The sequence below is a fragment of the Haemaphysalis longicornis genome, unplaced genomic scaffold, assembly GCF_048455015.1.
Source record: "Haemaphysalis longicornis isolate Haplotype H1 unplaced genomic scaffold, Haemaphysalis longicornis Haplotype H1 scaffold_2, whole genome shotgun sequence".
Lineage (NCBI taxonomy): Eukaryota > Metazoa > Arthropoda > Arachnida > Ixodida > Ixodidae > Haemaphysalis > Haemaphysalis longicornis.
In genome coordinates this window covers 9948905-9974787 of record NW_027526295.1, presented here as the reverse complement: position 1 = coordinate 9974787, position 25883 = coordinate 9948905, and the positions used below count along the sequence as shown (strand labels likewise).

At 48.6% G+C, this 25883-nt stretch overlaps 1 protein-coding gene across 1 annotated transcript in view; it reads left to right on the top strand.

The window, feature by feature from the left end:
- LOC144168736 (protein phosphatase 1L) overlaps positions 1 to 25883 on the top strand; it is a 49749-nt gene extending 23866 nt beyond the window's left edge. The window contains exon 5 of the mRNA XM_077697686.1: positions 23802 to 25883. Within this exon, the coding sequence (XP_077553812.1) occupies positions 23802 to 24197 (396 nt within the window). The 3' untranslated portion in view covers positions 24198 to 25883. The remainder of the gene's footprint in view (positions 1 to 23801) is intronic.

Sequence of the window (25883 nt, the reverse complement as noted above, 5' to 3'; positions counted from 1 at the left end):
CCCAGCAGCGTCGGTGACGGCCCCTTGGTCAGGTACAGGGGAAGGGTGGCCTCCCTGTCGCCAAGGCGGACGCTGACCTGGGCTTGACCCTCGACTTGGGCGAGCTGTCCGGAGTAGCTGCGCAGCATGACGCCCGACGCCTCGACGGCCACGCCAGGGAAGGTGCGCTTGAAGGCTTTCCGGCCATGACAGACACACTGGCCCCTGTGTCCAGCTCCATGGAGATGGGGCGCCCGCAGACTTCGACGGTCAGCCAGTATGGTGGCACCGGCGGTTGCACTGTGGCCGCGTGCCACATGTCGAACATCTGCGGGTCTTCGGCCACGACGTGAAGCCCAGCCGTTGCACCCGAAGCTGCTGCCGCACGCCCCCGCCGCCTACCCTTGCGCCGACTCCCTTGGCCTTGGGCTGGCGCGGAACCTGTGCTCGACGCCGGCTGCTGCTTCCGTCCGTCTGCCGTCGTCCCCCCTCGGCACGCCCGAGCAATGTGCCCAGTTCTTCCGCACGCAAAGCACTCCGCTTGCGCGAACTGGCACTGGGAGGGGGGGTGGTCACCACCGCAGCGAACGCACCTGCCATGCCGTGCCGCCATCTTGTTCACCGCCGCCTCCGCCGACGGTGCGCCGGCCGCACACGCTATCTCGCCCGCGTCCTTGGCCGCAGCCTCCATCGCCAGCGCTGCCTTCACGGCGTCGTCCAGCGAGGGGTCGGGAAGCTCCAGGAGTCGCGTCTGCATGGCGGGGTCGTTGATGCCGCAGACGAAACGGTCCCGGAGCAGCGAGTCGAGCTGCTCCCCGAAGGCGCAGCCGCTCGCCAACCCTCGCAGCGCTGCGACGAACTGCCCGAGCGTCTCTCCGTCTCGGCGGCTCCGGTTATTGAAGCGAAAACGCTCCATTAACGTCGACGGAGCCGGGCTGTAGTGCGAGCGTAGCGTCGCGAGCAGCTCACCCAGCGACTTCTCGTGCGTCGTGGCCGGCTTGAGCAGGTCGAGCAGGAGAGCGAAGACGCGGGTCCCGCAGCTGGCCAGGAAGATGTCGCGCTGTTTTGCCTCGGGTGTGTCGTTCGCCCGGAAAAACACGCCGACTTGCTCCTCGTAGACCGGCCAGGCGGACCCTTCACCCTCGAACGGCTCGAGCCTCCCGTACAGCGGCATGGCGTAATGGCGGCTGGCTTGAGGGGGCAGCGTTCATGGTGGCTTCGGCCGCTCCGCGGGCTTCTTCCCTCGTCGCCAGTGTCAATGGCGACGAGTGGCGTCAGTGGCGACGGATCCCATCCTCGTCGCCAGTGTCACGATCTAGTCCCGCGTTCGTGAACCTGGGAGGGTAGGGGTACCCTCCAGCCGAGAGACGACATGCAGCGTGCTGGTGGTGACGGTGACTGACCCCCGAGCAGCCGTCCTCGGAGGTGTTTATTGCCCGGCCACACACAAGGTTGTCCACCGAGCCTGGTGGGGCCACTGAACTTAGCGGCCAACGAATATCAGGGATGGGGGGCGCCACACACTTGTCACAGGTTTGTGTCTCCGTATTTGAGTTGAAGTAACTGGAGTCCAAAAGTATCACTTCCCATTTTATTGGATCGCCCATTTGTATCGTTAAGGCAACGCAGCCAGTGCGTGCATGAAATTTTTGTTTTTTGCTCATTTTATGCGCTAGCTGGAGCCAGGCATTATTCTAGCACATGATTCGAAATCAAGCGGATCACGAAGCACGGCAGGCACCCATATATAGTGAAACCGGTGGCATTAATGACGAAGCAGAAAGAGGACCCCGCTGAAGATGAAGCTTTCTTCGCTGGCTCCGCGTAAACAGGCCTTCGTGAAGCTCCGAAAGCGCCCCTGCCGAGCCGGGGTGGCAGCAGCGCGGCTTCGCTTGAGCCGACGATAAGATGAGCGTCAGAACATCGAGAGGGGCCAGCCGGATGTGCCCACGCACTCTCGCTATCTGCGGCGCATCTACGCATAGATCGCGCTGGCATGCAGTTTTGCGTGCTCCGGCCACCGCTCCCGTGCTCCGTATTATTTTTGGGGCACCTGTACATGCTGCAGACCTTTCATAGGTCCAAGCAGGACAGGCGTTTTACAACAAGACGCAAACAAAAAGCAGAACATAAACAACAATACACAATAAACATGAGAACGTCAAATAAGGGAGTTAACACTACGGGATTAAATGTCAGCGTTCCAATCATTTATCGTCTGGGGAAAAAAAGAGAACTTGGACAGGTATGTGCGAGCGAAATATGGCGTAAAATTTTGCGGGTGATCGTGCCGTGTAGAATTAAGTAATTACTGAGGTCTAGCCCAAGCTTTCTATTGATGAGAAGAGAAAGGAAATCTAAGCGGCGTTTCCTCCGACGTGCCTGAAGTAATGGAATGTTATTAACATGCACTACGTCTGAGGGGGAATTATAAGATGAAAATTTAGAATATATGATCCCGGCGCCTTTCCTTTGGATTTTTTCTAACTTACTGATGTTAGAAGATGTGAATGGGTCCCTAATTATGTACGCGTACTCAAGTTTTGTTCTAATCAAGGAATAATAATTGAACAGCTTAACATTAGAGGGCGCAGCTTTAAGTTTGTCTTAAAAGACACAGCTTACGAAAAGGTGATGAACATACATGGTCAATGTGATCGTTCCATGATAAAGTATTTGTTAATGTCAGACGCAAATATTTTACAGAAGTGACCTCTTTTAATGGTGATGATGATCCCAACATGTAGTGAAAGCTTTAAAGGCGCTTTCTTGCATGCAATGCGCATTGGGACGCCTTTACCTGTGTGCAAAACCATTCCCCAGCTGGAACACCAATCAGTTATTCTGCCGAGTCTTCTAGGGAGCTTTTCTTGGTCATTTGGAGAGCCGATGTTGCAAAATAGGACACAGTCGTCAGCAGAAAACAGCATTTCCACACCGGGGCAAGCTTCATACACGATATCATTAACAAAAAGTAAGAAAAGCAATGGTCCCAAGATGCTTCCTTGGGGAACACCAGAGCGAACTGGAAGAAAGTCAGATTTTTTATCGCCGAGCGAGACAAATTGTAGTCCGTTATCCATGAAACAATAACATTAGAAAGTCCAATATTCCTTAATTTTGTGATTGAACTGTGATGAAGGACCTTGTCGCAGGCTTTACTAAAATCCAAAAATATTGTATCGATGTGGCCATTGCAGTCTGGCACCGAAGCGAAGGAGTGTATAGCAGAGACCAACTGTGTGGACATGGAATATCCTTTCCTAAATCTGCGCTAGTACGGAGTTACGTTGAAGAAAATTGTTTATGTGCTCCAATATTTTTGAACGCGTTGATAGTAACGATATAGGTCGGTAGTTATCTATTGAAAACCGGCAGCGTTGTTTATAAATGGGAACGACTCGGGCTATCTGCTAGTCGCTTGGGACTTTCCCAGTTAAGAACAAAGCACGGAACATAATAACAAGAAATTTAGCCAAAGACTCGGCATATCTGCAGAGGAATACATTTGGATTATCATCGGGACCTGATGATAATCAGTTCAAGTTTTCAAGTTCGATAACATAAAAACAATACCGTGATAAGAAATGAAGTCGGCGTCTGATGAGTGAATAGTTGCAGCTGTTTGGGTACAGGGTTGGGAACAAGAGTATACACTGTGAAAGTAGTCATTGAAATGATGAGCAATGGCCGTCTCATAAGTAGCTATTGCATCACGAATTTTTGATTCAGATATTGGCTTTTTCTTTTCACCTATGTAGTTCCAAAATTTTGTAGGGCGTTTCTGATAAAGTTTGGCAGCAATACGTTGAAGTAGTAATGTTTAGATTGTTTCACTACGCTTGCAAGTTCCTTTTTCAGTTTTTTTAATCACTTGATCCTACGCTTCAGTTGAATGGTCTCTCGCGTCGTCCAAGGCGTGTGCTTGTGTACATTTTTTGGTTCTTGGTACAAAGTTGTCTATACAAAAGTGGAAAATGGCCTTGAACTGGTCCCAGAGGACGCATGCGTCAGGGTTATCGAAGCTCAAAATCACAGAGGCGTCATTAGGGCGGGAAAAGTCTTTAAAACAGCGCACGCCTTGTTGAGAGCTGCCAGAAGGTGAGTCTATGCTAATTTCAGTCTTTACGAGGTAATGATCAGAAAGCCCTTCCTCAGTAGGCAAACTGAAGTCGTGAAAACTTCGTGGCAAGAACACCAGGTCTAGGATGGAACTACTCTTGCCCTGCTTGAGAGTGGGTTCTTACACCAACTGGACCAGATCATGTGACAGCATAAGTAATGCAAATGGTCCCAGTTTAGGCCAGGTAATAAATTGAAATTACCTAGTATTAGGAATACCTTGGTGTTCGTATGTCGGGACTTATGAGTTTGTAACTTTTGTAAGTAATCAGGCGAGACATATGAAGGTCTATAGAGAGCATAAAGGATAGTTTCAGGCAAATACATTCTAGATCTACAATGTCTTCAAGTACATAAGCTTGGAATTGCTCCTTCACAAGAACCGCAACCCCACCACCTGTCTGTCTGTCTTTCATATGATGGTAGAAAAACTAGTAAGTTGTCCGTAATATCCTTGTGTTTCCGTCAGGATTGTGACATGTGGGTCATATTGCAGGAGGGCGATTTCGAGCTGCTCGGCTTCGTTTTTTTTTGAGGCAAGCCTCAAAGAGTTAAGAGAAGGCACTGCACGTTCTTCATTTTGGGAAACGCTTGCGATGGTGTCAAATGCGCGCGCATCCTCGTCACAGGATCCTGCAGTTGCCGAGTCGCCTGGTTCGTTTCTTTTAAGTGGCACTCTTTCATTCCCAGATTCGTCCCAAACGTAAACTTTTTGCTAATGTACAACGTAGTGAAGGATAGCAATACCTTCTCCTTTCTTTCGCGATTCAGTTTAGCGCTGTCCGAGAGCGTTTTTCTGATAAAGTGTGCACTTTGGGAATAATCGTGGCCGATAGATAAGTTAGCGTCCCTAAGTTTGTGTCCACTCTTCAGTGTATCGGCTTTTTGTCGCAGATCCAGAAGTTTCAGGATTATCGGTCAAGTTTTGTTTGGTGATGGCCTGCCGAAACAATGGATTTTTTCAATAGCGATGATGCGCAATTCGAGAATATCTTCGAAAATGTTCTTATTAACTGCTCGTTCAAGCACTTCTGTAGTCTCCTTGTTGTCTTCGTGCACCCCATAAACAATTAAATTGGGCATTCTGCTACGGTTTTCTAAATCATCAACCTTTCTTTGTAGATCATGAATGGTTTGGGTCATGGAAGCAAGCTGATCCAGTTTAGTTTCATGGTCAGTGAGTCGTTTTTCTTTTATATCTTTGATATCGAGAGCGATCTTGCTTAGTTGTTTGGCAATCTTTGCTAAGTAACGGCCAAGATTTGCCTCGATGTCGCCGCTTAACAACAACAATTCCCTGAATAATGCAAGCACTTGAAACACCTAAGAACATAGCCGTGGGCGCTAGCACAAGTAAAAACGGGTCACGGGAGCGAATACACTTTCCATAGCGTTTGCTCACCAGCGGAAAAAGCAAGAATGAACTGCGTGACCACATTGTTGCAGGTAGGAGCTGTCCCACGGTGTGTCGTATAAAGGTAAAGCCCCTGAGGGCTGTGAAGCACTTGCATGTGCACAGTCAGCGCCGCATGCAGTCACCGGACTTCAGACCCGAATCCAAGGCAGATTCAGCAGTCGCGGCGCTTGGCAGTCCATGACATTTCTGGCAGCATTGGCGTGGCCAGGGAAGTTGGCTGATGTGTTGGCGATTTTCAGATAAGATCGAACAAAGCATGGCTGGTCGACCTCTTCAATTCGCTTGAAACTTCTTTGAGCTCATTCCCGCATGTATGTAATGTGCAGATTCACAAATATTTTCAGCGGAAAAAATTTTGGCCGGCTGAAAAAAAATTTGGAACGCACCCATGTGGACCCCGGCCGCTACCTGCCCCTGTGTTACGGCCAAATTTGGCGACGTCTGCCAAAAAAATGCACTCATCAGGTGGGAAATGCTTAATCCACGCCTGGTGTACATTTCGCCCCCAAAATATCGTTGGCTAGAAAAACATTACCGTAGTTTTTTGTAATAAATTTCCAAATCTTGCTCAGAGCGCATTTTGTTCTGCACTTTGCGGCCCAGTATTATCGCAAGTGCTGGAGCTAGAGCGTTCAAATTTCAGTGTGGGCTGCTCCTGGCAAGCCCACACTGAAGGGCCGTAAATATCGTGCTTGTGCAAGCTACCACTAAAAAGCAACTGGCGCACAAGTTTGAAGAAAAAGTGAAAACACTCCAAGTTCAGAGGCTTATAATAAACAAAAAAACACTTCTTCGATTTTGCTGAAATTCTCCCCAGATGATCAGCTGTGCATGTGCTTCAGTGATCATTAAAAACATGTTGCGTCATTTTGTTCCTGACGCGCCTACAGCGCGAGAAAAAAGCCTCGTCGGCCAGGTCTTCACAAGGTCCTGAGACACGAACTTCCACCGAATGTGCAGACACTTCATAATTTTTTGTACCAAAGGCAAACGATTACTTATAGATAGTATTACGGAGAATTCAGAAGGGAAACAAATTGTCATATGAATTTTGGAACGAAAATAAACAATCTTGTTCGTTATTTCCCTGCTCAATGGCTGTAAATAGTAGCTTTCATCGAGTGCACTGTGCAGACTATCTCGACAAGCATCGACGGGGGATTCCGCAGAAACAAAACTTTCGCAGTGTTAAGGACCTGGACATCAGCGCTCTGAAACACCTTTTGCGCCAGGAAAACTTCAAGAAAGTGAGTGAAGATGATTACTTCACCCACTTAGCACTGCTTCATGCAGTTTACTAAAGAAATTTCTCTGCAAACATCCGAGCCTGACGCCGACATTTTTGTGACTGCCAAGGAAGCTGTGGAGCACCTGAACCTTGATGGACTCCTTCCTGGAGTGTCTCCACTGAAACTGCCAAGTGCAGTGAGAAAACGGCACAGACCAGCTTATGGCATACGAAAGCAAAGGCAATTGGAGCAAGCTGTGACCAAAAAAGCGCCCTCGAGCGTGCGCGGAACCTGCAGAAAGTCACAATCATCGTTCCATGTCTCAGCTCCTTGTGACGAGCATGCGTGAGAAGGCTCTTTTGCTTTTCAGTGATCAAAATTATGCGACTTTTTTTAATGGCTCACACAAGTTAGTTTAGAGAAAAATATCTGTGCAAAGCTTCATAAAACTGGAACAACCTTTTTTTTTTTTTTTTTAATATGCATGAGCCTGGAGTTCCGTTTTCTCTGTAGGACAGTTGCAAGTTGGGCGAGTTGGTACGTGTTCATACTTAATCACAGCCAACCACTGGACAGCGCCTGTCCAGTGGTTGATCTTTCTGTCTGTCCCGTCCTTTGCACTGTGATTAAGTATGAATTCCGTTTTCTGTTCAAACTGTACAAGTTTACCGGTGCGCAGATTGTTTATTTTCGTTCCAAAATTCATATGACAATTTGTTTCCCTTCTGAATTCTCCGTAATACTATCTATAAGTAATCGTTTGCCTTTGGCACAAAAAATTATGAAGTGTCTGCACATTCGGTGGAAGTTCGTGTCTCAGGACCTTGTGAAGACCTGGCCGACGAGGCTTTTTTCTCGCGCTGTAGGCGCGTCAGGAACAAAATGGTGTTACAGGTTTTTAATGATCATTCAAGCACATGCACAGGTGACCGACCATCTGGGGAGAATTTCAGCAAAATCGAAGAAGTGTTTTTTTTTTTTTTTTCAATAAGCCTCTGAACTTGGAGTGTTTTCATTTTTTTCTTCAAACTTGTGCGCCAGTTGCTTTTTAGTGGTAGCTTGCACAAGCACGATATTTACGGCCCTTCAGTGTGGGCTTGCTAGGAGCAGCCCACACTGAAATTTGAACGCTCCAGCTCCAGCACTTAAATAATGCTGGCCCGCAAAGTGCAGAACAAAATGCGCTCTGAGCAAGATTTGGAAATTTATTACAAAAAAGTAATGTTTTTCTAGCCAACGATATTTTGGGGGCAAAATGTGCACCAGGCGTGGATTAAGCATTTCCCACCTGATGAGTGCATTTTTTTGGCAGACGTCGCCAAATTTGGCCGTAACACAGGGGCAGGTAGCGGCCGGGGTCCACATGGGTGCGTTCCAAATTTTTTTTCAGTCGGCTGAAAATATCTGTGAATCCACATTTTACATACATGCGCGAATGAGCTCAAAGAAGTTTCAAGCGAATTGAAGAGGTCGACCGGCCATGCTTTGTTCGATCTTATCCGAAATGACCCAGAAGCAATATTGGCCATAACTGCAGAAAAAGCAATAATGAACTGCGTGACCACATTGTTGCGGTGGGCAACGGTCTAATTAGTGTCGCATGATGGCCGCCATGGGAGCAGTCATAGTTGATTTTACCCAAACGGACCAACCGTTTCCGCTCACTGAGTACCCAGAGTCACTGTTAATTATTTATAGTGACGCTGGCTAGTTAGTGAGCGGAAGCGGTTTGGCCGGTTGCGTCGAATCAAGACATACTGCTCCAATCCAGTGCAGCAATCCTCGCAGGTGTAGTTTCGCAACTACAAGTGATCAGTCTGCATTGATTAGAGCAGTATGTCTTGATTCGACGCAACCGGCCAAACCGCTTCCGCTCACTAACTAGCCAGCGTCACTATAAATAATTAACAGTGACTCTGGGTACTCAGTGAGCGGAAACGGTTGGTCCGTTTGGGTAAAATCAACTATGACTGCTCCCATGGCGGCCATCATGCGACACTAATTAGACCATTGCCGTTGCGGTGCCGCCACGCCTAGTCCAGTAAAAAGGCACACACCATTAAATGGGTTGGCTGACAACGCCACATTTCCGTTTTGCTTGTCCTTGAAGGAATTCTTGTTCGCAACGTTACAACTATGGGTTAGGGTGACAGTTCACGGAAACAACACAACCGCTTGTGGTGTACAACTTTTAACCCTTTGAGGGTCACAGCCGTACATGTGTGGCATCGGCAAACACTTTCAAAATGGTCAATGACGTACATGTATGGCATCGCTTGTATCTTTAAAAAAGTGCACCTTTTTCGCCAACTTCTCTTGCTTGGCATGTGCTGCCACACTTCGGAAATACGTCAAATTTTTTTCTTGCGCCGATGGCTCTTCTTTTTATTTTTTTAACATTTACTTCAGCGGCGCGCCGGCTATCGCTTGCGCATCTGCTAACGAGGGGGCGCGCTGGGTATCGCCCACCAGGTACCGGGGCGCATCTCGCTTCTTGCACCTGCCACAGACCAAGGTCGCCTGCGAAACTAATGAGGCTCTTTTCTCTTTTTTTTTTTTTTTTTTTGTATTTTATGAGCGGTGCGCCGTTGATCGCTCCTGCATCCAGCCGCGTGCACCCGCGCGCTCCAGCGTGCGCCGACGGGGTGCAGTGGCTGGTTTCGTTATCGTCCTCCGGGCACTTCCCGCTTTTTGCACCCACGAAACTGATGTCTATCTGATTTTTATTCACTCAAAAGGTGCTGGCTTGTTAATCTCTCATTTTTATTTAGAATTTTTCTTGTGTAACGCCATAATAAACCACATGTATGTAACAACACAAACAATTTTTTTTGTCACTTTATGGTCACCCAAAAAAATTTTTGATTATTTTTTCTCGATATAGATTCATCCGTAGAATTTAAATCAGCAATAAAAAAAGTCGTTCCTGGGGGGACGCATTTGGTGAAAAAATTCGACCCTCAAAGGGTTGATTAATATTAATACACAGAATGTTGTGTATAACTCTTTTAATTACTAGTATTTGTAAATGTGGGAAAAACTAAAAATTAACAAACAGCAATCAACTCGTTTTAGTCCCCTCCAGAACTCAGCTTGAAATAACAAGAATAAATGCAGCTAATATAGTCAGGCAGATTGGTAGAAACGATTTTTTTTATCCATGCAGAATGTGCACCTATTGTGCCATATATGGACGCTATCGAATGGCACCAGCTAAGCAACTCCCAATTACACTTATGGTAGTGGAAAACAATCATTGGCAGCATGCATTTTTTAAGAAAATGGTGGGGGGACTTGGAATAATGTTAGAGCACGAGTTTGCATTTTGAAAGATTGTAAACTGAAAGTGCAGAAGTACAAACAAAAATATGCCAACTTATTTCACCTTTTGAACTGCAGTGATCCATGCTTGCACTCTTTCCTTTCTGTGCGCTTTTTGCAGGGAATCTGTAGAATTTTATGGATGGATTTTTACGCCTTCTTGTTACTGTTGTGTTAGCCAACCGCACAACAATATTGGGAGTTTTCCTTGGCATTCGGTTTTACCACCTTAGATATCATGAACCATTTCCAGGAGTGTCCATTGTTTACTGTACTCCCGAACTGAGGAAAATGCCCACTGGCTCACTGTCGCACTCTTCGACCCATTTCCGCCTTCCCTAACCACCTGAGGCAACCTCCTACTACAGTTAAGCCTGGATGTAACGAACCTCTATGTAACGAATTCCTGGATTTAACACTTCCCCATTTCCCCCTTTACTGAGGCCCATGTGTTTGTGACCTCGATGTAACGAAGGAGTTGCGATGGTTAACCTGGATGTAACGAATTCGCTACGGTGATGAGTCAGTTTCTTGCCCTTTTTCTGAAAAATCGGCTGGCGAAATGCACTAATTTAGCGAAGTTCGCCCGCACTGCAATCTCTAGTGCGTTTCAACGCGAGTGCGGTGTCGGTTAGATGCTAGGCCTGCCTGTCGGTGTGTAGTCGCGTGTGTTCCCTGATATCTGTGGTATGGGTTCGCGGATGATTTTTGCTGCCTGAATACGAAAAGATTTGTCTTTTCAAGACAAGCTTGCAATTTTAAATGGCGCCTCCGCCGGCTATAAACGTCACCGCCCGGTACAGTGTCCCAGCTAGCATCCCTTCAACAATTTTGACTGCAGAAAAGAGCATGGAGTTCGCGAAAAGGCACCCTTTCAGCACAAGTCTGGTTCTTGAAACGCGTTAGGCACCGAAAAGTATCAAAAAGGAAAAGTGATACTTAGTTACTTTTTGTGAATTCGGGGGCCGTGTAGAAGCAGCAAGCGCAAATCACGCAGTTTTTTAGTGTGAAATATCCTTGAACAAGGCTGAGTTCAGCACTACTGATGCCTAGCACATTGGTTTCATTTCTCCTTCATTCCCGCGAGCTTTAGCTCGAAACCTGCATGTAACGAAAACCTGGATGTAACGAAAAAAAGCGAATTTTTGTCAACTTCGTTATATCCAGGTTTAACTGTACTCATGAATGCGAACAAAGCTGCCACCGGCTGCACGAGCCACTTAACCCAGCACATGGAAAGCGCAGGGGAACGTCCCTGACTCCCATGAAATGAAAACGACACCACTTCGCGATACAGTCAACACTTACGATCGTGGTACAATCAGCAAAAACACAAAAGCCCGAAGTACCTTTTCGCGCAATTGTTTTGGAGCGGAACTCATGGCAGAGGGTGGTGTCAGGATATCTGGCGAGGCACCTGGACTACCTACGCCTTCATGATCCATTTTTGATCGCTAACTCGGAGTTCCGTGTAGATTTTTTGAGAACGGACGATCCAGGCACGTGTCAAATTTTCAGTATCAATGTCAAAGATTTATACTATTCCATTCCTCATGGTGAATTAATGAACAGTGTTAAGTGGTGCATCACAGAGGGAAATGATGAAATGAAGTTCACTAACAATTGTGGGGAACCGGTGAGCGGTTTTCTGGAAATTCTGTCTTTCTACTTGAACTCAACCTTTGTGGAGTGGGAGGGGGGCTTACATGTGCGATAAACCGGGATATGTATTGGTTCTAGGGTAGCCCCTTTTCTTAGCAATATTTTCCTCGGTGAGATGGACAGACGTATTGAGCAGAACCTGTGTGGGTTGGCTATGAAGGTAGTCCGGTATGTTGACGATTTCCTGGTCTTTGTTGATATTTGCGATGTGTCACGCTGAGTAGTTGATGGCTTAAAGTTGTTTAAAGAGTGCGCCTTGGGGCTTTGGTTTACAAGTGAGCTTCCGAGAGGCGGTCAGCTACAGTTCCGGGATTTGCGTTTGTCTTTGGAACCAGGGCATGTGTGCTGGGCGTACTGCCCCAGGTCTGCCAAACCGCTTTTGAATTACAGCTCTGGGCAATCTAAACTGGTTGAATGTGAGATTGCCTTTTCTGTGCTAAGGTCGGCCGTTTTTAAGTCTTGTATGCATAACATTGGCAGTAGTTTTGAGGCCCAAATGACGAGGCTTAACTCGGCGGGTTTTCCTCGGGATATAATGCGCAGGAGTGCACCGAAGGTACTTGAAGCTGTGAATTCATCTGCGGGCTGTGAAGCTGGCCGTCCGGATGAAAGGAACCGGATTGCTGTTATTCCCCACATGCATGGTATCTCACACGGCCTGAAAAATGTAGCCAACACCCGAGGTTGGTTCGCCAAACTGCTCTCCCCAATGGCATGCTGCAGACTTGTTGCCAAGTGAGTCAGGTGCCCCACACTGTGTGCACAACTCTGTGCCAGTGTTCTGGCAGCAAACAGGGCAGGGAATTATAATTGTGCCACTCGTGCAGTGTCTGCCCCCAGTAACAGATGCATGGCACGGGCCAGTAGAAAGAGCGTTGCTGCTGATTAGGCCCTCCACACAACAACCACTCGTGCTCTTCTTGTCTATGCTTCATTGCTTCATTCTCAACAGCCATTTACTCCTGACACTGCATTTACTTGCTGCCTCGCTTTAACTTGTTGGCAGCATGTAAACTTTCACACCTGTTGGGCCTGCTTTTTACTTGACAGCGTGGCAAGATGCTTGATAGCTTTTTTTTTTTGTCCCACTGGATATATGTAGCTGACACCAGCTTAGAGAAATGTTGTGTGACACCTGAGCATGGATTTGTGGCTAATAAACGTCCGTGCTTGGGTGTTTGCTTTATACCTGTCCTACCTTATAAAAGTATGTTCAGCTATAGGCGCCGTACAGCGCCCAGAGGGCGACACGGAGCCCGCGACACCCAGCGCCCCCTTCGACAGATATGCGCAACACTGGGTCGGTCCCCGCAAGCCGTTACGTTCCTGGCTGGGGGGCGCTCCTCTTCTTGCAGCGCGGATGAAACATATTAGTCACCCCTTTTGGGTTTAAAACGAAGCAAGAGATTGTACAGTAATCCTGCCACACAGTGCAGGTGAATGAAGAGGGATTTATTCGGTTGAATTCACGTATGGGAAGGCATATAAAAGCCACATATGCGTGATGCCCAGAAGAGAAACGCTTGTACAGCCTGCCTGCGGGCAAAACTTTCTGAAGATCAGCACGTTTCGCCTCAAAAGAAAACGTAATTTATATTGTTCAATCCACAAAAGAGGAGGCTTTGTCTGCAATTATATTAGACGTTGCGCGATGTTTCCGCGCGGGGTATTCCATCCATGTGAGTGCACTTGCATGCGACTGCAGAACTACTAACTGGACCACATGGTAGTTACATATAGGTCTTTGATTCGAATGTGATGCTCCATACATGTAACAGTATGAAATTCACGTCTGTTGGGGTATAGCGAAAGTGCTGCCGCTAATAAGTGCCTGCTCCCCGCCAAAAAACTTTTGGGCTTCCAGGTGTAGCCCAGAATGCCAGCTGTATCAAAACACGCCCCAAAAAAGAAACTCTTCACGAGAAGGCTATCAGAAGAAATTCCATTGGGCGGGGAGGGGGTGGGGCTAGGGGTAGGCAGAACATCTAATAGGCGTACCGGAATAAATTACGGAATATTCATATTCGGGTATTTTTATCTCTCCCCGCCAACGGTGCGGCGTGAGACCTTTCTTAGAAAGAAATAGCGCTTTCATTACCATCGCAACCTTTGCACCAAAAGTCACAGGTGAAAAACTTAGTTCTCTGAGGACACCCCTCAATGGTTTGGAGTGACCGGAATCACAACGGATGGAATAAATAAAGTTTGTCCTCCTCCTGCTCCTTCCTGAGCGCAAAAATTTCGTGCTGCGTTTATATATTTAGAACTTTGATGGTGGTACGTCTTATATCTATTTTTGTTTTCTTTTCAGTGGTTAGACAAAAATTTCATCGTTTCTTTTGCAAGAAGAGGCGGTGATGTTATGATATCCAGTCACTCGCCAGACATTTGGGAATGTTAACGCTTATAAGTGTCCGCCCCATATGTATTTATATGTATTTAATAAGGCGATATAAGCACGTGAAATATTAGATGAAGCAGAGTAGAACCACTGGGTGATAAACTACGCTGCTATACCTGTGTTTGGGGGCCCTCTTTGTTACCAAATTTAATACGCACTTATGTGTATTTACCGCCTGCTAGCCACCGTACTTACAAGCTGCTCGCACACCACGGCAGCATGTAATCCCCTCGCTTAGTGTGGGTTTTTCAAGGTTGAGTAACCAGGCTTGGTATCTGCGAAAAAAAAAAAAAAAAGAGAGAAGAAGAATCCGTGGGAGAATGCAAAGCTTTCAATAAGCACGCTACCCAGTTGGGTTAACCTACGGCTCGGCAGCAAGGCGACAGCACTTTATCGGCGCCCCGTTTTATTTGGAGGTTTCCACCTACTACAATACATTTCTGCATGATTTGGTTGCAATATGTAGTAGATATATACGCAAATAACTTACGAGACATGTTTTTGCAAAGTTCCGTTCACGGGCGCTGAAGGTGGTCTGCGCGGCCGGACCAACCTAGAGTTATGCGGGTCGGCCGCAGCTGGCGCTGCAGTCGCCCGGAAAACTTCGCTGTCCGGAGCCTATATGGGAAAATTTCGTAACAGTTGCTGATCACAAACCCCTGCATCCTGTTCCAGCCACCGCTTCCCTAATATCCCCCCAAAAAGGTACAATACTGCGGAAGAAGTATAACATGTAGCTTGTTGAGGTACTCGTGGGGAACCTAACATGTAGCTTTTCCATTCAATGACAAAGGCTGGACAAAAGCTCGCACTCCATCCTTTTCTTTTACTCCGTGATGTCGCCTGGCAATGAGCCAGACTTGATCAGGCACATTGCGTAGTTGGAGTATGGCATGGCAAGGTCATTTATGGCATTGGCTTTTATGGTAAGGCCTAACATCTTGGTTGACTAGCTAGGTTGGATGGAGTGTCCGTCCAGGGTTATTTCGATGAGCCCAACGACATGATGTCACGGAGGGTGTTTCCATGAGCAATGTAAACCGCAGGCATGGGCATAACAGTTCACTGCTTTGACCGCAAGCTGAGGTGCCCTCCGAGAGAGTCGGTGTCAGTCCAGAGGGTGATGTCTGCTTGCAGACTGTGGTGAAGATTAAGTATCTTCTCTAGCTGAGGACATTGTATCCGCATTGTAGGATGGGACACAAGAAAAAAAAAACTCTGTATAAACAGTGGACGTCAACTGATGTCAGTTGATGACCAGTCTTCGTCCCATGCATTTCTTTCGTGTGCCCCATCCCACAACGCTGGTACAATGTCCTCAGTATCCAATGACCAACTAGCCCAACTTTCCGTCCTTAGCTCTAGCTGTCTTGGGAGACCCAGGAAAGCGATATTTAAGGAGAGTGGAGATGATACCAAGCCTTGAGGTGTACCACAGCTGCCACGGGAGGTTGGCTCCAATTTTATATTGCCAATTTTGAGTGCAGCTTGGTGGTTTGTGAGGCAGCCCGAAATGTAGGATGCCGGTAACTACAGCCAGTCTGATTATGGTGGCGCGAGAGGGTCACTGGGTGTACCATGTTGTCGAAAGCCCCTTTTATGTCAAGGGCCAGTGGCATTCGGTTTTGTGACATTTTAGAATGGTGCCACATGAAGAGGAGGGGTGAATTTGCCCACTTGCCAAAGGTCAGTTATGAGCTGCTGGTAAGCCGAAACGTCGTTCTGCTGCTATGAGTGCGAGAGAGAAAACTTTGTTGCCAACTGTGGTTAGGAGGGGCTGGTGAGCGGTAGTTCCAGTTCGCTGGCGACCTAGGCGGCCCGTTCCATTAAACTTTTCTGTGTCATCTGGTCTTGGCTACCCAGCACTGTCTCTGTTTTTTAGTGCACAAGCTCAGTTTGCTGGCCTTGGCTGGTGATTTTGCAGGAATCGGCCACCCCGTAAATCTTCATCCGTGAATTAAGCCGTCTGCATTGATTGGTTTGTGCCCGTTTGCGCAAAGGGGCAGTGCACGGAGGGATCTGATGGCCTACCGTTGCCCTCGCACAGCTCAGAAACTGTTTGACAACTAGCAGGAACTCGGGTGGAGACTAGAGTGTTTGCAACTAGCCCGTGGGAGCAGCTGGCAAAAGTTCCCGCTACCAAAAGCTGCCTCTTTGGTTGAAGGGAGCTTCCAAAGGGGTGGTCCGTGATCTTGGTAACGTTCTGGGGGAGTCACGGTCTCAGTGCAGCCTTCGACAGGCCGTCTGCCAAGAGCGACTGGGCGGGGTGAACTGCTTGCCCCGAAATGCCCGGAACCGACGGTGTCCGCCTGTCTCTGCGGGCTTCTCCCTGCTTCTTGGCTGCTCTTCCTGTGCTCTTTTTGTTGTTGCTGGCAACCCTGGCGTGTTTTGTGGAAGGATGCCCTTGCGTGCCGTATATCGCCTCGGTGCAGTTAGTAGAGTAGTAGAGCATGCTGTTGGGCTAGTTGGTGTCAGGCACGTAGCCAGGCTATTTTTCCGGGGATGGGGGGGCGGGGGCTAAGTTTGTTCTCAAGCTTCCCCCCCCCCCCCTTTCCCCGCCAAAATAAAAAAAAAGTGCGGTAGTTTGCAAGCGCCCTTAATGGCTATGAAGATAAAATACATGTTTGTTGCATTAAAAAGACTGTGTACTCCCGATAACAATGATAACTTCAAAGGAATAATCGACATATTAAATGAAACATATCAAGCAGTGGTGACTCCCCGCCCACTTTCCTGCGAAAGCTCTGTGGAATCACAGGACCTTTTTTGTACAGTGGGTGCCCAACGACCCAAGCCACCACCAAGGAACGTGATTGCGCGATTGTACAGAGGGGCCTCCATTGATCCTATCATGTGAATTCTAACGCACAGTTAACACACTCATAACTACTTTTTAGTGCTGGCCTATATGCATCATTCCTGCCCATATTACGCCACTGCAGGGCTAAATATGAGAGTTTTTTTATATTTGTTGCATTGCTTCGGTTGAAAAACGCCTGTGACTGGAAGGGAGCTGTGTGAGCTGCCAAAGGCCAGTTCTATCGAATGGAACAAGGTTGTCTTTAGTCTCCATATGGCCCGTTTACTGTCTCTCTCATGATATTGGTGTTGGTTATGATGGTATTTGTGCCAGGTGAATTTGTAAACTGGGTGAAAATCCGCAGACCGTATGGTGCAAATCTGTGCCCGTGATGCGTGACATATACTACGCACACGGGCACCTTGGGCAGGCACTGCATTATTTGTGATTACTTGCTTTATTTCAGCAAATGGAGTATGATGAGTGTGACACCCGCAATGAAATGACGTAGGCCATAAGAATGACATTTTTATTTAATTGTTCTTCTCCAAAATGTGGAAGAAAAATTTTTGCATATAGTACGCATTCGACACCCGTACAGCAGCTTTCAGTGCAAGGCCAATGGAGATCATTCTATGCAATCTACATCGAATCTATGAACTTGCGTCATGTTTAGCGCAGGTCTTATGTTAACAAAAAAAATACGACAAGGTAGGAATTATGCATACAAGCACTGTTATATTACTAGCAAAAATTTCAGCAAATACTAACCCTATATGAACAAGGACAGCGCTGTTAACGGCGAAAATTACACGAACATGGCAGGATTAGTCCTCACGCAATGATGCAGCCATCAGTATTTGTTAAGCTATGCCAGTTAAAATTTCCACTTGTGTTTTGGGTCTCAAAGCAGTGCATCTCGTCTCTTCTATCAGGATTTCGGGTGGACATTAGCGAAGCTGGTGCTTTGTAACATCACGGATCTGGTTGACATTTAGGCACAGCCAAAATGTTGAGTCTGCTGCAATGAATTCCCCCGTGGTGTTCTGAAATGGTTGCATTACTCTCTGTCAAGTTTTCAATGCTTCATGCATAAACGCCCTTCGTCTGGCTGAAGGCGTGTACTTAAAAGGCTGAAACGAAAGAAAAGCGGTGAAATCTGCGGTTAACAACAATTAAAAGTGATGCTCAAACCGCTAGCGGCCATGGACGGTTTAATAGTGCGGCCACCATTTTGACGTCTCTATCGTTGCCTATGCTAGCGCCCTCTATGCTTAGGCTGCCGAAGCCTACTTAAAGCTTTTTTTCTACGCGTCCTTGCTCACGGTGCTGCTGCTCTAGGTTGTGCTCGCTGATAACCACATTAATATTTTGTTCATGCATCATTAGGTGAGTCTTGTAAGCAGCATGAGCACTCCAAGGGAAAGAAAAGTGTTCCGAACAAGGGCCGGAGGAAGTGTCGGTGCAACCGAAGGCCACCGAAGTGATGGATGCCATCGACGTTCTGCAGAGGCACGCAGGCACACGCGAATGTTTAAAGGCCAAACCACATGAAACGATTCGCGCGCGTCGGCATTGCACGCGTGTTTTTTCAATGCCCGCGTCGACGATTCCGTGCCCGCAGCAGCATCTGCCTTGGCTAGATTTTGACGTGCGTCGGAGTGCGGCAGTGGGAGGAGCCTGGCGAGTTGCGCCAATGGGGGGGCGCGCGCCTCATGGCGGCGGTTTCGAAGCGCTCGAAACAGCCAGCTGGCTCCGCCGGGGATGTTTAGGCTTACCACCCCTGCAGATATTAAATTGGGCGCTTTCACTAGCGGCGCGGATAATGTTTTATAGTACCGTTTTCACCCACATCATAAGCTTCTTTACCGCACAAGCAACTTCGTTCGTGCCTTGAGCGGCATTTTAGAGAGCGGTCGCTCGAGCTCCCGACACCACTTCGCTGCCGAAGCCGCCGCCATGTTGCCGCCGCCGGCCCCGGCGCGCGCAGCGTGCGGGTGGTTACGCGGCAGCACGTCTGTGACGTGCGGGGTGCGTTTTCGCAAGCACAAAACGCTCCATGCGAAAACGCCCCAAGCAAGCCTTGTTAGCGCTGTCAGCATACGGGCATCATGTAAAGCTCACCCTGGTCAAGAAACGCCAAGCACTGCTTACAGACTTCTTCACTACGGCTTGAACATCGAGTGCTGGCGGCAATTAATTGCTCTGTTTGAACGTGGTCATCTTCGTTACACCAGCGTTCATTAGACAGCTGCGGTGTGGAGAAATCGGTTTCTTTGGGGCTCAGTGGGTATAAAAGTAATTGCTTAATCGAATTTGGCCAGAAGATAATTAATGTAAGCTTTCCGCTTTAGTGTGAGCATGTAAGCACTGCTCCACACAGTGAAGCGGTCCGCGTGTACTACGCTCAACTCACAATCATGACTTTATCTCGAGTGTCGTGGTTGCATCACGCGCCCATACTGCAGAGCCTTTGTACATGAAAAAAGTCTTTCGAAAGTTTCATAGCAGCCTTCCGCTGTTGGCCCTCCGCACTCCTCAACGCCGTGCCTAAGCCTGCCACTGAACGGACGAAAAGAGGCGTAACTTCGAATGAGCACCTCGCCGGGGTGAAGTTCACGGGGCATGGACGCGGGTTCCATTGACTAACAGCGGTGTTTAGTAGTGACCAAAATGAGAAAAAGAAAAAGTGGAAACCTTATCTGCTATCATATTTAATGAGGCATTGCGGAAAAAGCACCGGTTTTACGACGAGAGGTAACTACATAGCAGTTGTTTCCTGGCTATTGGCAAGGTTGTGAAACCTCAATAACTGGTTAAATTAACTGGCTATTGGCAAGGTTGTGAAACCTCAATAACTGCTTAAATAAACTGGAAAATCGAAACCTCGATTGTAAGAAATTCTCGATTTAACGCAAGTTGCGGCCCCAAGTACGACTTCGTTATATCGTGGTTTAACAGCACTCGTAGCTGACTCGTGCGCGGCCATTGCTCAGCCGAGGACGCATTGTCCCTGTCCAGCCGAGCACACAGCTAAATGATAAAACCGTCTTTGCAGTGCACGAGCACAGGCCGCACAGGAATTTTGTAGTTTTCACTAGAGACGTGAAAAATGGAAATTAGGTTGGGCCACCACAAAACAGGCAGCCGTACTGCAGAGACGGCCTTCGCGCGTGGAGCGATGCTCGAAACAAGGCACGGCCGCACCAACAAATGCTACAGATTGCCGTGATTCAGCATGAAGCAGACAGTAATGGAACAGCTACGGTATCGCTTGGGGTTACAGCGACCAAGAGGTTCATAATGAAGCATGATTTCAGGCAGATTAGGCAGATGACAGATTTGCTGAAAATTGCGAAGTTGTTTACATGTTTACTCCGGTAATTCCGCAGCAATTTTGGTTACTTAAGCAGTGCTGACGATTGCTCAAAATTTCCTTCATGCAACATTTTAGAATGTATACGTGACAGCTGCAGATCCAGGCAAAATCACATCAGCGCACACCCGTATGCTGGAGAGGGTGAGGAGGGGGTTCAGAGGTGTGCTGGTGCTCTTGAGAGGGCCTGCGGTCTGCAGCCTGTTTATTCAATGACAGAATTCTGTTGTCATGCCGGACCAATTGAGCACTGAAAGAACAATTCTCCTGCGCCCACAGAACTTCAAAGAAGGCCGGGAAGCGTCAAAAGAAAATTTTACCAGGAAGGCACGTTTGCTTCTTCGCCACCAGTGCCAAGGTCCTTCACTAGTGCACGCTGCTATGATGATTTTAGCATTGGGTGTAGCGTGGATGCGCTTGTCGGTATGAAACGCGTTAACAAAAAAGTGAAACAAACTTGGACTTGAACAAACGTCCCAATAATGGCCACACCATGCGACAGCGGGTGTACCTCGCATGGAGTTTACATGCCTGTAAAAACAAACTGCTAAAGCTGCAGTGAGAACCAATGTATCGTTGACTCTTCATGTACTGACACTAACGCTGTCCCCATTTGCTATGCGTAACCCTCTCCAACTTGGTGAATAATAAAATGTTTAGGCGTTTACACGAGTTGAATTCTCGTTTTTCCCTCGTTCAGAGTCACCTATCCACTTCACTGTGGGCACTTCTTTCAAGGAACTATTCAAACGCAAATATTGCATTCGAAATAAAACGAGACATGCATTTTTTAGCTCACAGACACAAATGTACTGTGACGTCGTGTAAATATTAGGAAGTGATCGATTGATCTACACCGTACAGCTTAAGGCATTATGCAACCCTCCATTGTCAAAAGACATCAGTGATCATGCAATGGAAGCAACCAATGGAAGAAAATGACTTACAATTTGAGGCCTCTTTTGTGTGTTGGCACTTGGAACAAGAGCTTCTCAAAGCCATGGCCGCTTCTGTCCTTGCAGCATATTGCCGTCATTGTGGCTCAAGCGCCTAAATATGCACTGCTCTGGGCAGCCGCTGCCCAGGGAAAAAGCGGCTGTGGACGCAATTGAGGGGCTTTAGTTGTGACTGAGGTTGAAGATGGCCATCGGTTCTATGTTACTGTCTTGTCTGCCTGTAGCAGGGTAGTGACCGTCATGCCCTCACGTTTAGGATAAAGTCTGGAATTGGCTTGGCAAGCCCCAGTGCGCTCTTTTTGTTGACCCGCTGTTCTCCAGTTTCCTAGGCTGGGAAAAATATCGCCAAACAAATCTGCCTAATTGCAGAGGACTGTTGCAACAGCGCTCTCAAAAGGGCACATGCGGTGTGCGCAATTCGGGACCAGACGATATCCCACACCAACAACACCCTCTGGGGCTCGACAGAAACGTGAAAGAGGAAGCATGCAGGAGAGGGGCGCACTTTGCTGTGCTCCCGCCCTCACGACATTCGCTCGTTTCACCCACTCCGTGGCCCCTCCTTCGCATTCTTCGATTACCTTGCAGGAGTCTTGAATGTCTCCCCACGGCCGCTCGATCTCCCCCTTTTAGGACATGGAGCGGCCGTGGTCTGCCACCGCGTTTGCGCGTTGTTCTGCTTAACCTGCAGAAATCGTCTGTTCCCTTTCGGCCCTTCATCGTACCAGCCTTCACTTATCAGCGGCTGGCGGTCCCTCTTTTTTTTCCGCCGCAAGTTAGCGCGGAGCGCTCCTTGCTTAACTCTTTCGGGACCGCTCCATAGGCGGTCGATCACATATGATCGATGGTTTCGCGAGCCTGCAGATGGCAAATTTTCGCTCGATGGAACACCTAGCGACATCTAGGAGATAGTTTGAAAACTGGAGTTTTCTCTTTTGTGAAGTTTCTTTTTTTATCGCCAGGCGGCAACGCGTCAGATATTTTATTCTGACGGGCAGTGGGTTCGAATGTAAACAAACATGGCGTCATACTCGTGCGAGCGCGATAAGAAATCCGCCTCATCTCGGCTCGCATATCTTCGCCTTCTACTGTGGATTTTAACGATGAGAGTGGCAGTGAAGAGTCGAAATGCGGCTTTAGAGATCGGATTTCAGCTCGAGTGAGGATTCGGGTGTCGATCAACCTGGAACATCACATCGTGCTCAAAGGTGGGTGTTGGTTTCGGTTTCAATTGGCTCTGGAGTAGGTATGTGCGCTCGAACTATGTTCTGGCTGGTTTATATTTATTCGCTAGGGTGTTAACTACCTATTGTGGTGATCTCCTGCCACCAGCGCAGAAACGGATCAAGTTTTCGCCGAGACAAGAGCCCGGCGTGTACCTGGGCGACGACGTAGCCATGGCCCTAGTGCCAAAGAGATCACACACAAAACAAAAAACCAGTTACACCTAGCCGCATCAAACTTTTTCAATGAAGAAACAAAGCATTGTGTTAGATTTTGTATATCCTGAAATAATTTTATTCTTTTTTAATATTTTTATATTTACGCTTTTTTCTATATTTTTCTGTAGTTTTTTTACGAAGTTCTTAGTTTCAGATTTTTTCATGGTTCTATCGTCAGTGTTGAAGTAAAACTTGGTATTGTATGTAAAGGAACATATAATTAGCTGCATTTTGGTATATGCTAAGGCAGGATGGTGCCTTTGCTTTATGTAAAAAAAAAAATTTGTACCGAGACCTCCCTTTTTCATCACTTTTTCCGGCGGTCCCGAAAGAGTTAACCGGCCATGCCGTGACGAGTGAGTCTCTCTGCTGAGAACGACTCAGCCGGCCAATTATTGTCCGTGTGGCGACATTTCATGCACACAGGGACACAACGCACGCCCTTGGCGTCCCGTGCGGTGAGCGTGATCAGTTTTGGGGCTGCACCCCTCCAACCCAATCATCCCGACTCAGGCGCTTCGTTTTGTGCAAGCACCAATGCGTTAGGACAGGCATTCAGGCATGAATGTTTTGAATACCGCCACTTTCGAAGGACATGCGGCTTTGTTCACAGGAGACGTACCACGCATAACAGGCAGCATGGTGTCAGCCGGGAAAATTTGGGGGGGGGGGGGAAGGGGGGGGGGGGGGAGCTGAAGCCTGGTCAGCTCCTACCCCCCCCGGGCTACGCCACTGGTTGGTGTTGCATTTTACTCGCTATGGTGGCTCAGTGACTACGGCGTTGCGCTGCTGAGCACAAGGTCGTGGGTTCAATTCCCGGCTGCGATGGTCGCTTTTCTGACGGATGCGAAAAGCAAAAATGCCCGTGTGTATGAGATTTTGGTGCATCTCAAGGATGTCCAGGTGGTCATTATTAATCCGGAGCCCTCCACTACGGCGCACCTCATAGCTTGCATTCTGTCGGCGCGTTAAACCCTACCATCAGTCAATAGTTTTGAGAAGAAAAAACTGCGCGTAAAGGAAGGACGGGATTCTCACAAGCGCGTCCTGCCTGTTGTCGTCATATTTCCGCCCTTTTTGGTCTTCCTCTGTGCAGCTGAAGGAGCAGCGGCGCATCCGGGCGGCCGGCGGCCAGGTGACCTTCTCGAGCGGGGTGTGGCGGGTGGCCGGGGTGCTGGCGACGTCGCGCGCCCTGGGGGACTACCCGCTCAAGGACCGCCGCCTGCTTGTGGCGCAGCCCGACGTGCTCACCTTCGACCTCTCCGCCGGGGCCGGGGGCGCCGCGTGCGCCGTGCTCGCCTCGGACGGCCTCTGGGATGCCCTGAGCAACGAGCAGGCGGCCGCCCTGGCCCTGGCGCACCTCGACGAGCCCCTGTGCGGCGCCCGCACCCTGGCCACTCGCGCTTTCCAGGCGGGCTCCCTCGACAACATCACCGCCCTCGTGGTTGACCTGCGGGGCCGGGGGGCCGACGACCCCGCCAAGGCGCAGTGAGACCCAACCGCGGGCCGAGCCAGGGCTGTCGTGTGGCCGCTTGCACGTGCCCCTCTCCAACGGGTGTTGTCAGCCTTTGCACTTTGCAAACAGTCTCACCGGGTGTGTCATGTGTTGCCCATTTATTGAGAATCTCCCTTTATTGAGCATCTCCCCCTCGAGTCGCTGTTTTGCTTCCCAGTATTGTGTTTGAAATATGTGCTTAGATATATGCCTGTCCTTGTTATCACTTGCCTTTCTTCTTCTTGTTGTTGTTCACAATGGGTGCACCACGTGAGTGCATTAACCAACCACTCCTGCTTGGGCCTGCAGTACTGTACAAACAGAGCAAACAGTTCCGTCCCTGGTCCCTTGCACTGTGCAGCGAGCTATTGGTCGTCCTTCGGCACGGTTCAAGCCTCCGTTCATTGGCGGCAGTGCTCGGTGATACTTGGCAGCATACTGATTAGTATTCTATCGACCGGAACGCGCAGTGAGCTAGTTCATAATTGTTTTCACCAGCTTCTGTTTTCTGCCGACATAGCCGTTCATCATTCTGCAGATAGAGAAACCAACAAAAGTGATATGTAAGCTCTTCACTTGTATCCACTGTAAATAGTGCTTGGAATACACAAACTTACCAGTAACAATTAACAGCTACTTTGCTGCATAGAAATGGTTCAATTCCAACCATGGAAGACGGAAACAGGACGCCCGTGTGTTGAGATTTTGGTGCACGTTAAAGATTTTTAGCGTGATTCGTAATGGAGCACCTTGTAACCCAGGCCTAGCTTTGCAACGCAAAACACCGAAAACTTGGATGTAAATGCTGGCACCAAATTGAAATCTCTATTTTCAAACACTAGTCTTGGTGAGGCTGTGCAAATATTTCGTACCAGCCCTGGTGATTGTTGCTGTGTAAATGACCAGTTGTGAAGCATGCACGTGTGCCTCCTGTTTGGTGCTGTCAGCCTAGGCCCAGGTGGGCTGCTCTCGTGACTGGGTGTGGGGCAGAGCGTCAAGAGTGTCGGGCTCTTGTGGCAGGGGGGGCCTGAAAAGTCTCGTGTCGATTCCTGCCGCCCTGGGCAGCCTCTGCAGTAGTGGGAGGAGCCGCATTTTCCCCCACACGGAGGCCGAGGCCACCATCGCTTCTCGGGGCCAAAGCAGTGCCTCCTGCAGGCCGTCACAGTGCCTGGCACGAGTGTTCCGTCGGGGGGCTGCTGCTGGGAGGCTCTTGACGGTTCGTGCAGTGTTGGTGTGCAGTGAACTTGTGTGCATTCTCTATTTATTTATTTATTTGGCAGGCCTGCTGTCGGCCTCTTCTAGTCCTCTTGGTTTGTTTGTAGCGATGTTTTGCCTTTGTCCCCACTTATTTATTATCCACCCTGTTGACCTGCCACTTGTTCTTTGCCGAATGTTCTGGCGGCCTGTTAATGCGCCACATGGCTGTTGACCAGCGGTCCACAGTGGGGTCGCTCGGCCTTCTGAACTTTCCCCGTGGAGTATTTTTGATACAGCGCAAGTGACTTCTGGAAAAGGTTGGCACCACGGGAGAAGCTCCGCCGAGCAGCCGGTGGCCGTGTGCGCTGGGACTGCTCCTCGGGGCCATTGTTTGGCACTGTTGCCGTCACCCGGCGGCTCGCTGGATCCTCTGCAATCCCAGTGCCTGTACGTTTGCTGCAATAACAGAGGTTTCATGACAATGTG